The sequence below is a fragment of the Lissotriton helveticus genome, chromosome 3_2 (assembly GCF_964261635.1).
Source record: "Lissotriton helveticus chromosome 3_2, aLisHel1.1, whole genome shotgun sequence".
NCBI classification, from domain to species: domain Eukaryota; kingdom Metazoa; phylum Chordata; class Amphibia; order Caudata; family Salamandridae; genus Lissotriton; species Lissotriton helveticus.
The window spans coordinates 24,127,176-24,140,607 of NC_136062.1; the positions used below are offsets into that span (position 1 = coordinate 24,127,176).

Genomic DNA, 13,432 nt, shown 5'->3' on the forward strand with positions numbered 1-13,432 from the left:
AGTGGGGCTCTGAGTGAGGCGGTTGGGGGGGTGTGTCGGGCACGCTTTCGGTGCCGCCCCCGTGACCTGGGCCCCCCTTCTCCCTTCCGGCGAGGAATTGTTGGTGAGCCCTGAGAGGCTCAGGGGGCATCTTGCTTATGTAGAGCCAGGAGAGGCTCCAGGTGCCCCAATTGTGCTCGAGTCCCCAGGAGGGGGACTCCAACGGCGGCCATTGTTGCTTTAGAGCCCGGAGGGGCTTAGGGGGCACAAGTGATTTCTGTGGAGCCTGCGAGGCTCAGAGGCAAGTTGTATTCACGAGCCCCAGAGGCTCAGAGGGCATTTGGTGTCTGTGGGGGAGTGGCCCCAGAAGGCCCCACCTTGTTGTGAGCCCGGAGAGAAGGCTCGAGGCGCCAGATTGGTTTGCGAGCCAGAGAGGCTCAGGGGCCATTTATTTCACGAGCCCAGAGAGGCTCAGGAGACAGTCAGTGGGGCAGAGCCTAGAGAAGCTCCCACGTTGGCCCCATCAATTGCCACACAGCTGCCCAGCACTTCGTGGGCAGCTGCCACGTTTAGGACCCTGGACATTGGACACAGGGCGTCCTAGCCCCAACAAGGCCAGAGGGCCTAGGGACAGTCACAGGTGGTGACTTACGTGAGTTTGGCGCAATTGTACTTTCTATGCACCTCTGAATGTATTGTTATGCGTCATGTGCCTTTTACACCTCTGAATGAATGTTATGCATTGCATCATGTGTTTTCCTCTTACACCCCTACAGGTATTGTGATACATAGGTGGTTGTTTTCTCCCTAGTACAGGTGGTGCTAGTGAGATCCTGGTTACCAGTGATTACTGGTCGTGTGCTATTTTGTGCTACAGTGATTTTACATGCAAAAGTATTATTTTTGAAAGTGCTACTTCTGATTCCTGACAGTGGTCCAGGTGGCGCTGTCTTGTAAATATCCCCTTGTAAATTCTGCCCGTGCCTCTGGCACATTGTAAAGTGTGTGTTTTACCTAATGTGTTTTGGTGTAATACAAAGGCTATTTTTATATAACCTTGTGTGGAGTTTCCTTTGTGGTGGGCCTGGGGGTTGTTGCTGGGGTGCGTGCGCAAATACTTAACTTACATCGCCTCCAAGTTTAGCCTTGCTGCTCGCGCCACGTTACCTAGAGGGTGAGTAGGGGTTATCTTGGCGTGTAACTCCCTTGCCCTGACTTGGGAGTGGTGGTCTCTGACTGACTTTGGCGAACGCCCTGGCCAGCCGGGGATCCCATTTCCAACATTGGCGGCAAGCGGTGGGATAAGGATTTGTGTTTGTCTTGTACCTTAGTAGTAACTGGCCATACCACAAAACTCTGCATTTTAGATGACCACATTTTAGGGGATTGTTTTTGAAATTCCATTGTTTCTTCTCCTGAAGAGTGTCATTTGATTGTGTTCAGTACATTTGTCCCCCGCCCTGCTTCCAGAGTTTGGTACCTGTGTCGCTTTTGGTCAGGTTGAGAAGTCAGGGGTGGTAGAAACTGCCTTACCGATCCGAGGGGAGGGTGTGTGTGGATGAATGGTGTGTTTTCCTGGACGCATGAGTATGAGTTCTCTTTGATAAGGAGATTGTTGAAGTTTTGGAATTGTGTACTCTTACTTCAGATTGTTAAGTCCCCTGTGTTGCACGTGTCTGTGAGCATCTTGCCAAGATGGAGTCTGCTTTTAATGTCTGGGGTCTGTTTTTGCATGAACTGAGAGAGTTTTGCGAAGAGAGAGACATTGCAGTGAATGAGTCAGACACCCAGTCCCAACTTAGGGGTAACCTAATCCAATGGCAGAAGGAGGACTGGGAGCGTGAGCACAGTGAGGAAAGGGCCCGGGTCTCACACCATGAGGGTGGTGGGTCTGAGGGGAGCCCTGAACAGTCTGAGGAGGAGGAAGATGATAGCACAGGGACGCCAGCAGATAGTGAGGACCCCATAGATAGGGAGTCCCTTGCTGGGTCCAGCGTAGGAGGCAGCGCCTCATCCCTTTTCCTGTCCCCAGAGGAGCTGGAAGATAGGAGGAGAGAAAGGGAGCACCAGCTGGCTTTAGAAAAGCTCAGGTTGGAGCATGCCCAGGCTATGGCACAGCTGGGCATTAGAAAGCAACAGCTGGAGGTTAAGAAGCAACAGCTGGAGACCGAGAGGGTCTTAGCGCAGGACAGGATAGAGGAGGCTGAGAGGGCCGCCACCAGAGGCAAAGTAGCTCTGGAGGGTAGACTATCCCCTGCGCGCAGTGTTGAGTTTCTGGATCCCCCAGGGAGGGTTGAGTCCAGTGGTGGCAGCTATTTAGATTTCAGTGTAGGAAATCCCAGTCCCAGTTCCCCCAGTCTGGTACCTGTTTTCCCAGAGGAAGAGTTAAGGGTGAAGTTCAGGGACAGTAGGAAACTGTCTCACCAGTCTTGGGTAGATTTTGAGGATGAATGTTGTGATACACTGTGGGCTTGGGTAGAGGTTCACACTGACTCTGATTTTGAAGTCTTGTTTGATCTTATTGTCAAAGAGCAGGTGCTCAGTGGTTGTTCGCCAGAGTTGCGCCAACACCTGTTGCAAATTGGATTTACTGATCCAGAGTTACTGGCAAGGGAAGCAGACCGCTGGGAGAAGGCCAGAGGTTCTCTAGAGTCCCTAGTGAGTGACTCCAAAAGTAGTGGTTCAGGTATCCTCCAGCCCAGCGTGGTGGAGGAGGCTCAGTGTAGCCCAGCTAGGTCCCAGGATAGCGAGGAGGGTGTAGGGGCTCACTGCCTGGCTCAGTGGAGCAGGAGTGAGGGGGAGACCGAGGTTCCCCAGACGCCCGAAGCCCTGCCTCAGGACTTGGATGGTTTCTTGAGGGAACACCAGGTTGGGGACCTAGGCTGTCCTGTTAGTCCACTTGAGGAAGATCTCCTAGTGAGTAGAGGACCTGGAGTGTCTGTAAACAGAGCTCCTGTGGTTCTAGATGCTGGCAGTACCGCTCCGGTAGGGAGGGTACAGGAGTCCAGAGTGAGGAGTGATTGGGGGAGTTCCCCAGTGGCTGGACCAGTGGGTCAGGGACTACCCAGTTGGGCTAGGTTCCCGTGTAGTGACCATGGTGACACCACTTCTGGTCTGGGGGATCTTCGCGCACTGTCAGGTGGACAGGGAGCGGGAGATCTGCGCCAGACAGACAGTCACACGACACATGGGCCATGTGTCAGCCTCAGGGGGATTGTGTGTGAGTCCCCAGAAGTCCTGGAGTGCCAGGCAATTGTTCCACCGAAGGTTTTAGACCAGAGGTTGGAAGGCCATGTTCAGGATCAGCCTGACCTGAAGGGTAGGACGACGGTAACCAGTGTCCTGACCGGTTCTTCTTCCAGAGGAACTTCTCCAGGTGGGAGAGGGCAGACCTCTGGAAGGGGGTGCAGAGGGTGGGAGAGCCCACCTCTGACCCCGGTGCAACCTGAGTGGATAAGCCCTGGGTTGGAATGGCGTTCTAGGGGTACCCCTCGCAGAGGGAGGAGGAACCCTAGGAGAAGAGGTAGGGGGAGGAGAGCCTTCCCTGAGACTCCTGGTCCGCCTGAGGTTGTAGGCCCTAGGCTGGAGTACCAGTGGCAGGCTAGTCCTGTCTTGCAGACAGGAAGAGTGGAAAATGGCTCCTATGTGCCAGGGGTTACTACCCCCCGCTCTGCGAATTGGCATGGACCAGTGGCACCTGGGTGGCCCAGGGCCTGGTCCTGGCCGCGGACAACTTGGAAGTACCAGTGGGGTAGCCCAGTTGGTCCAGACAGTGTGTTTAGAAGGAATCCCCTGGGTTCACCATGGCGTAGAACAGGAGGGTGTCCCTGCAGTTGTGGGCCCGCGTCCGTGTTCTATCGCCCCAAGCAGGGAAGTCCATCACGGTGGTGATTGGTCTCCCCTGCGTTTTGGCTGGAAGGGGGTTATGTTGGACTTTGGCCCTTAGGGCAGGTTCACCCCTAGACTTTTTGCGTGAAATGGTGACCTGGCAATGGTGATTTTTGGGATTCTGCGCACTTTCACTGTGTCCCAGTGGAAAGTGCGTGCGCACTCTGAGTGCATGTGCTGAGCTAGGCCTGCCCGCCCATAGGAATGCATGGGGAATGTATGTGTCCCTGGTAGTTCCTGATGCGTGGGGTGTACAGGCTTGAGTCTGGTATGTGTGAACTCGTGTGAGTGAATGCTGCGCAACGGTGTATGCAGCATGTATGTGTCTAGTAGGGAAGCGCCATTTCTAGACATGGCTGTACGTGTGCTGTGAGGGTGCTGGCGTGTGATTGGCTGGAGCTGGCTGGCATGCCAGGCTCCAGGAAGTCTGGATGGGTCTGCCCGGTGGTGAGTGGGAGATCAGCATGAGTGATGTGTGGGAGGAGTGTACCTGTGTCCTGGATGGGCTGGGTTTTCCCCACACAATGCTGGCTCCGCCCCCCTGTGGTGTGTCTAATGACCCAAGCCCTGCCAGTGAATAGAGAGGGTGGTTGAGGTAAACAGAGTACTCAAGAACCAGCTGCGACTGGTTCCGCCCCCACTCTGCACCCTTGAATAAGGGAAATGCTGTATAAAAATGGGGCTGTGTCCCCACAGTTTTTGTTCTCTGCCAGGATCCTGAGGGGGCTGTTGCTGCTGCTGCTGGGCCAGAGGACCGCCACTTGGGGTGTCTCCCTGCCTGGAGACCCAGTGTGCTGGCTCTGGGCCCAGCCTTGCCCCCCCCTGCCCCCCTGGAGGACTGTTGCTGGACTTTGGGCTGTCCTCTAGCGCTGGGAGCGCTGGAATTGCCTCTTAGCGCTTGGAAGCGCTTGCAGATTCCTCCGAGCGCCTGGGAGCGCTTTTGTTCGGCTATAGCGCTTTGGAGCGCTTTCTTGTGGCTTGTAGCGCGGGGGAGCGCTTTATTTGAAGAGGCCGGTGCCCACCCGGCATTGGCCGCCCCAAGCGAGTGCCACCTCGCTTATTCTCGAGTGTTTTGTCGCCTGGCAGGTGCCCACCCTGCCAGGGACCTTGCCGCCCGTTTTCACTTTTTCTTCGAGGGTGCCGACCCCTCGGTAACTTTAGCCCCCGCCTAAAGGTGCCTGGAACGGGTCGCCGCGCTGCCCGCGACGACCCGGAAGTGGTCTGTCAGGCTGGCCAACCACAGCGCGGCCCGACGGAAGTCCCGCCCCCGCAGCCGCGACCCGGAAGTCAGGCCGGCCGGGGGCAGGACAGAGAAGCCGGAAGCAGCCACAGCGTCCTGCCCGGGGCTCCCAAGTGTAGGGAGAGCCCCGGACCTTCCACCAGTCCAGGAGAAAGGGAAGAAGTCTGCTGCGAGCCCCGAGGAGCGGGAGCTCTCGTGACGCAGCTGCCTGCCAGACCGGTGAGTGGGGCTCTGAGTGAGGCGGTTGGGGGGTGTGTCGGGCACGCTTTCGGTGCCGCCCCTGTGACCTGGGCCCCCCTTCTCCCTTCCGGCGAGGAATTGTTGGTGAGCCCTGAGAGGCTCAGGGGGCATCTTGCTTATGTAGAGCCAGGAGAGGCTCCAGGTGCCCCAATTGTGCTCGAGTCCCCAGGAGGGGGTCTCCAACGGCGGCCATTGTTGCTTTAGAGCCCGGAGGGGCTTAGGGGGCACAAGTGATTTCTGTGGAGCCTGCGAGGCTCAGAGGCAAGTTGTATTCACGAGCCCCAGAGGCTCAGAGGGCATTTGGTGTCTGTGGGGGAGTGGCCCCAGAAGGCCCCACCTTGTTGTGAGCCCGGAGAGAAGCCTCGAGGCGCCAGATTGGTTTGCGAGCCAGAGAGGCTCAGGGGCCATTTATTTCACGAGCCCAGAGAGGCTCAGGAGACAGTCAGTGGGGCAGAGCCTAGAGAAGCTCCCACGTTGGCCCCATCAATTGCCACACAGCTGCCCAGCACTTCGTGGGCAGCTGCCACGTTTAGGACCCTGGACATTGGACACAGGGCGTCCTAGCCCCAACAAGGCCAGAGGGCCTAGGGACAGTCACAGGTGGTGACTTACGTGTGTTTGGCGCAATTGTACTTTCTATGCACCTCTGAATGTATTGTTATGCGTCATGTGCCTTTTACACCTCTGAATGAATGTTATGCATTGCATCATGTGTTTTCCTCTTACACCCCTACAGGTATTGTGATACATAGGTGGTTGTTTTCTCCCTAGTACAGGTGGTGCTAGTGAGATCCTGGTTACCAGTGATTACTGGTCGTGTGCTATTTTGTGCTACAGTGATTTTACATGTAAAAGTATTATTTTTGAAAGTGCTACTTCTGATTCCTGACAGTGGTCCAGGTGGCGCTGTCTTGTAAATATCCCCTTGTAAATTCAGCCCGTGCCTCTGGCACATTGTAAAGTGTGTGTTTTACCTAATGTGTTTTGGTGTAATACAAAGGCTATTTTTATATAACCTTGTGTGGAGTTTCCTTTGTGGTGGGCCTGGGGGTTGTTGCTGGGGTGCGTGCGCAAATACTTAACTTACATCGCCTCCAAGTTTAGCCTTGCTGCTCGCGCCACGTTACCTAGAGGGTGAGTAGGGGTTATCTTGGCGTGTAACTCCCTTGCCCTGACTTGGGAGTGGTGGTCTCTGACTGACTTTGGCGAACGCCCTGGCCAGCCGGGGATCCCATTTCCAACAGTATGCGACCTCCTGAATGCACTATTATGTCCAAAGAAGGTGGCGATAATAAAATGTAGTGCACATAAGAAAGTGACAGACAAAATAGGGCAAGGAAATGCTTTTGCAGACCGCATAGCGAGAGAGACTGCTATGTTGCAAAATGACTCCCCTATGTATGTGGTGAGATCGCAAGCCGAGCGATGGCATGATGCTAGAGAAGAAATTCTAGACATACAACAGTCAGCAGGTCTAGTAGAAAGGTATAATGCGACTCTGAAGCTGAAGCTAGCAAAGATCGTGGCATCCACGTCTTTGAAATGCCCGGATGCTTTGCCATTGGCATTATTGTCTATTAGATCAGTGCCACACTCTCGAACTGGCCTCACACCCTATGAGGGGGTGTTTGGAAGGCCCATGAATATCTGGGGAGCTCCAAAGCCTCGCTTGATACATGATGTGCCTTGTATAATGATGAACGATTATTTGGCACGATTAACAAAGGATTTACTTTCTATTCATTAACAGGTTCGAGAAGCGCTCCCCGACAATTCTATTGGAGAGGCTCACAATCTTCGTCCTGGCGACCATGTCATGATCCGGGTGTTTGAGAGATCCAGCAGTTTGGAGCCGAGATGGCGTGGCCCTGAACAAGTGCTGCTGGCAACGCGAACGGCTGTGCGAGTCACGAATAAGAAGCGGTGGATACATTCAACGCACTGCCGACGTGTCTCTCCGGATCTGGTGAACCCTGAAGTACTGTCCAATTACAGAGACATTTTGAATGCGGAGAAAAGCCCAGCTGTTATGCCCAACGAGTCGGAGGGAGCCTTCCCGGACCACGCTATTTCTGGCGGAGTGAGGTACAATCTACGGCCAAGGAAATAATAAATTTTTATATTTTTGTGACTGGTTGGTAACCGTTCCGAGGTTTGTGAAAACGGAAGCCGGGAATATCAAGGGGGGGGGGGATCAGTTCTGTCCAGTGTAGCGACACCCGTCTTGAATCTCGGAGAAGACACCAGCGGCAGCCTCGGTTCTCAGCACCACATTCTTATTTTTAGTTTGGTTTTTGAAACTTTCGTTCTTTGTACCATGGCACCTATGACATTGAGAAATAGAAAAATTTTGGGTGCAGTTCTTTTTGCTACGATTATGGTGGTAATAGCAGTAATAGCTTGGACTATAGAAAGACTGTTTCCTGCACGGGACTATTTACTGCCTACCACTCCAATTCCATCTGAACATTTCCATTTTACTTTGCCCTATCATGAGGAGAGACATAGACAGACTTACTTGAATAACAGTTTCATTCAAATTCTACATCACACACACAATATGACAAATACATCCAACTGTTGGGTTTGTGGGATGTTACCGGGACATCAAAAGAAAGGAGGAACACCTCTTACTCCTCTTCCATTTTCCCACAATGGTTCATGTAATGCTTGGTACACACTTCTCTTTACATTGAGATGGCCAACAAAAGGTGGACTACTTTTTCGATTGAACAAGGTTTTCTATAACGATCGAGATGGCTATCCACAAGCAGAAGGAACTAAATTCGAGTGGGAAGAATATCGACCGGACAATGTATCTACGCCTCGTATCTTCACCAATCAGAGACTTACAAATATGACCAGTTTACATGTAATTACAGTTATTGATACAAAAGCAGACCTTTGTATTAGGAATAAGGGAACAATTCCGGTGGGGAGAAGTAAATGCAATGTTACTCTTGCCTTTGATACACCCAATGGTGTTTCATTTGTGGCCTCACGAAACACTTACTTTATTTGCGGTAATAAAGGTTATCATCGTCTTCCTCTTGGATGGTTAGGTACATGTTATATAACTTTTGTATTACCCCCTGTGTTTATTGCCCCACCTATGTACCATAATGATTTTGTATTGTATCACGATTTTATATTAAATAGAGTTAAGAGAACATTGGATATTGATGATATCGACCAAACCGACACCTCACTACAACAATATGTGGATTTTAATTTAGGGTTGTTCTCTTTTGTAGGTGCTGCCCTAAACAGCAGGAAAATTAGACGGTTAACACGTGTTGTGGAGGCAGTTGCTAATGAAACTGCTTCCGCTTTAGGGAATATAACTGAAGAGCTTCAGATTACAAGAATCGTTACGCTTCAGAACCGGATGGTTCTGGACGTAGTGTTAGCTGATCGTGGGGGTGCATGCCGCATCATCGGAAGTAGTTGTTGTGTTTATGTGCCAGATAATTCACCATCTGTGTATGATGCTATCTCTAGGTTGCACAAAATTGCCTCTGAAATTCACACTGACAATGGTACTTGGACTTTTTCTAGCTGGTTTTGGGCTCTGCTTAGTACCTGGGGTTGGAAACTGCTGACTGTTCTATGTGTGATTATCGGGATATTTTTCTTTTGTTGCCTATGTACTCAATGTGGTCCTACTTTATGTACTGTATGTATTACAGCCTGTATCCCATCCAAACGAGCTATTGCTAAAAATGTACAGATGAGTAATGCTGAAGTCAAGCAAATTATGCTGATCGATATTAATGATGAACATTCGGATTACTTCCGTTATGAGGTAGCTTCAGCTAAACGCTAAAAGGGTCGTCTGTCGTAATTTGGCAGTACCCGAGTTAGCGTTAAGCTCAGCTACACGAACATTTCTGTTAACTTGACTAAACGTGCGGGGCCATTTTGTATTCGGTGGCTTCCATTTTGTATGAACATGCGGCCTCGTGGTCAGCGTGCCCTTTCGTCCTTCCTTCATGCCAATGAACCTTTACCCTGCCCATCAACAGGCTATTTTTAGTAATGGTCAGTCTCGCGCATGCGTACAACTGATCTTTGGACTAGAGAGTGGTCACTCCTTAGGAATGTTCCTCCCAACTGACCAGTGGTATTAAACCCCTCCCACATGCTGGCTGTGTTCCAAAAATGCCCATATATGTACCTAAAACTGTTCTAATGTATACCACCTACCTTTTTATTGCTGTTAAACTGTATAAAAGAGGTTGCGCACCGATGTTCGGTGTGATACTTCTTGCATTGCCGAAGGGTGCTGTAGGAATGTACCACCACCCCATGGGGTCCTAATAAACTTGTCTCTTTGCATTTTCAGTTTCCGTGCCAACTTCTGTTTCATGGTGTCAGAGAGTTTCTGCAAGTATGTAGACCTGATAGAACCCGATACCACACCACCAGTGCAGCACCAACTCAGCATCAGTGTAGCACCAGCACAGCACTACCTCAGCACCGGCGCAGGGCCACTTCAATCACAACACCATCATCGCCACACCTCAGCATCAGCACAGCACCACCTGAGCACCAGTGCAGCACCACCAACCACTTCAGCAAGACTCACCACCACCTCAGCATGACTCAGTACCACCTCAGCATCACTCAGCACCACCTCAGTATCACTCACCATCATCTGAGTACCACAACAGTGTCACCTCAACATCAACATAGCATGGCCTCCGCATCAGTGCACCACCACCAGCACAGCCCCATCCCTGCACCAGCGCAGCCCCACCACAGCAGTAATGTAGCACCAAAGCAGTACCACTTGAGCATCAGCGCAGCACAACCTCAGCATCAGAACAGCACCACCTCTGGTTCAGTGCACCACCAGCGCAGCCTCATCACAGCAGTAATTCAGCACCAATACAGCACCACTTCAGCATCAGCGCAGCATCCCCTCAGCTTCACCTCAGCATCAGCTCAACACAGAACCAACTTAGCATCACCCAGCCCCACCTAAACACCAACTAAGCACCACCTGAGCACCAGTGCAGCACCACCACTTCAGCATGACTCAGCACGACTGCAGCATGACTTATCACTGAGAATCATCCGAGCACCACTCAGCATCATGAGTACTACTACAGCATCACCTCAGCATCAGCACACCACCTCATCAGTGCACCATAACCAGTGCAGTACCAACTCATTATCAGTGCAGTGACACCACAGCCCCAGCGCAACACCACCTCAACATCAGCACAGCACCACCTCAACATCAGCACTGCGGCACCTCAACAGCAGCATAGCACCACCTCTGAATCAGTGCACCACCAGCGCAGTCCCCACCTCAGCACTAGTGCAGCCCTGTCTCAGCAATTCAGCACCTATGCAGCACCACTTTAGCATCAGTGCATCACCTCAGCACAGCATCACTCAGCACCACCTGAGCACCAGTTCAGTACCACCTCTGCACCAGCACACCATCACCTCAGCCTCACTCAGCACCACCTAAGTATCATTCAACATCACCTCAGCATCACCTCTGCACCAGCACACCACCACCTCAGCCTCACTCAGCACCACCTGAGTATCATTCAGCATCACCTCAGTAGCACCTTCGCACCAGCACCCACCACCTCAGCATCACTCAAAACCACATCAGTCTGCCCTCAGAATCTAGCATAAGTTCAATCTCCCCTAGTATCCATCTGCTGTGCATTGTAATTCAGGTACTATTTCCAAACCTCCACTCTCCCGTTGTTTATGTGCTCCGCCCATAACAAAAAAAGCTATGACAAACAAGCATTAGAACAGGCAGGAAGAAGCTACCAGCATTGTAAGAACAAAAAAAAAACAGAAGACATTTTTTATGTTAATTCTTTTTTAAATAGGGTTGTTCAGTTGTGCAAAATGTCTTCTTAGTAATATAGAAGGTAACAGAAATGCGCCTAACACTTTTTATTGAAACTTTTCAAAATACTGCACAGCACCCACAATGCTCTACAACATAGCTTAAAAACATTGGCAAAACCAACAGCTCTGGCTAAACGCTTATACGATCCCAAAGGAGAGACCTATCGACTATGCCAATGCTTGTGCTGCATGTGGTGCAGTGTGTGTGTGTAAAGAGATGTACACAACTTGTTTACTTGCTAAATATTTGCATCATGTTTGGATGCAGACTTTTTTAAAAGCAAGTAATTTGCTTGGTGTACTCACTACAGGTGCAGCAAGTTTTCCAAAGTACACGGGAAGAGGAGGTGGCCTAACGGGCTACGGCGGTTGAAAAAGTAGAATTTCAAGCCTTTGGATACTGGCTATAAACAAAGAATATGTGCGCAGCACACGAATCCTTTCCTATAGGTGTTGCTGTGTGCACAGAAACCCTTTTTACTTTCCACTTGACCAGACAGTTGGATGTGATTAATATTAACCTCAATCACGAGAGCTGTGAGGGTGAAAGTCGAATGCTTCCTAAACACTGGCAAACAGTACGAGACGCCTACCTGGAAGTTTCAGCTTCCTGCAGCAGGAGTTGCAAAGGTGCATCGAACGGAAGTTTTTGATGGCATCTTCTCCTAGATTTGCTGGGCCAAAAACCATACCACGTGATCTGCAAAAGTAGAATGAATATTTATGTGCCCATGGATTTTAATACAACTGATCATGAAGATTTGTTTTTAATTTCAAATGGCTAAAAGCCATTTTCATAGCAATGTCATCGGCCTTCCTAAGTAGGATAAACGGATTAGTATAGCAGTTAAAAAATTAGAAAATCACACCTTAAAAAACTGAATGGAGTGGTAAATGTTGCTCCTGCTCCTTGGATTCTCCAATAACCAGTGCAGAACTTCCCTGCACAAAAAGTGTTGGTCAGTTCAGGTTTTCGTAATCTTACTTCAGTCACCCATTGGCACATAAGCATCTGAGGCAAGTGACCGCACGGAATACAGCCACATTTCTATAAATATACTCTGTACGGTCCATCTTCTCAACCACAGCCTTTGGTTCACCAGGAAACATTCAGAAAGAGTACGTTTTGTGAATGAGGGCGGGATGCGCACAAAGGGCAGAGTATGGTAATGGATGACAGTACAGAGCTGGGAGGTTGAAAGGGCCTGAACCACCCAGACTGCTTGGCAAACACAAGACAGACATCTTCCAAGGTAAGAAGGTTTAGTTTGCCAAAGTTCACAGGCTGAAATGGTTTACACATGTGCCAGACTGTGTATATATATTATACTAAACATGTTATTGACTTTTATTTTAAACACTACATATAAGAAACAAGCAAGTAGGCTACGCTGAATGCTGAATGATCCCAGATCATTAAACAGCATAACCACTGCACACCAGGGGTGGTGGGTGACATTTGAAAGTGGTGGGGCGCAAAGTGATTTGCATACAGCATCGTAGCGAGCGAGCGAAGCGAGCGAGCCTGAACCCCAAAAGGGGGGTTTGGGGGGATAACCCCCCCCAAGAATTTTTTTTAAAAAAAGAAGAAAAATCGTGCATTTTCAAGCAAATTTGAGAAAGCAGGAAGGTTAATAAAGCAATTGTGAAAGTGCAGTTATTACATTAATAGATGGCATAACATAGGTAGCTGCTTATTCAGTATAACCACAGAGCTTCATACATTCGGTCCTATTACAGACTCCGATATCAGCTTCAGCAAGGTTTCCAACAGCATAGCATCCCTTTGCTACATACAGATTACAGGTTCAGCCACATGATGAAAATAGCAACTTATTCAGTGTGATAATTAAGGGAGCAGAGCGCATGGAAAACATATTTAGTGATGGGCCGAGCAAAACACAACAAACAAATTAACTTCTTTCATCTCCTTTATTTCAAACCATTTACAGGGCTCAGGTGTTTTAAACCTTGTGATAACAACAAGCTAATTTGGTAAAAGCATACTTAGAAATCTTTATTTATGTATTGTAATTGTAGACTGGACCAAAAAAACGAGTGAAGGGGCTTCACCAAAGCAGATATGAAGATATGGCTCCTTACCCAATGCAGATTTTAACATTACAAAAGCCCTCCCTGTGGGTCTACTGACCTCAATAGTGTCAAGCTGGGCAGTGGCAAATTTGAGGTATAAATCTTTTG

General features: G+C 50.0%; 1 protein-coding gene across 2 annotated transcripts in view; it reads right to left on the reverse strand.

The window, feature by feature from the left end:
* LOC144826433 (transient receptor potential cation channel subfamily M member 7-like) overlaps positions 1–13,432 on the reverse strand; it is a 1,864,676-nt gene that overhangs the window by 16,270 nt on the left and 1,834,974 nt on the right. For both annotated transcript variants that reach the window (XM_078684758.1, XM_078684759.1), the window contains one exon: positions 11,824–11,930. In XM_078684758.1, coding sequence (XP_078540884.1) covers positions 11,824–11,930 — 107 coding nt within the window. The remainder of the gene's footprint in view (positions 1–11,823; positions 11,931–13,432) is intronic.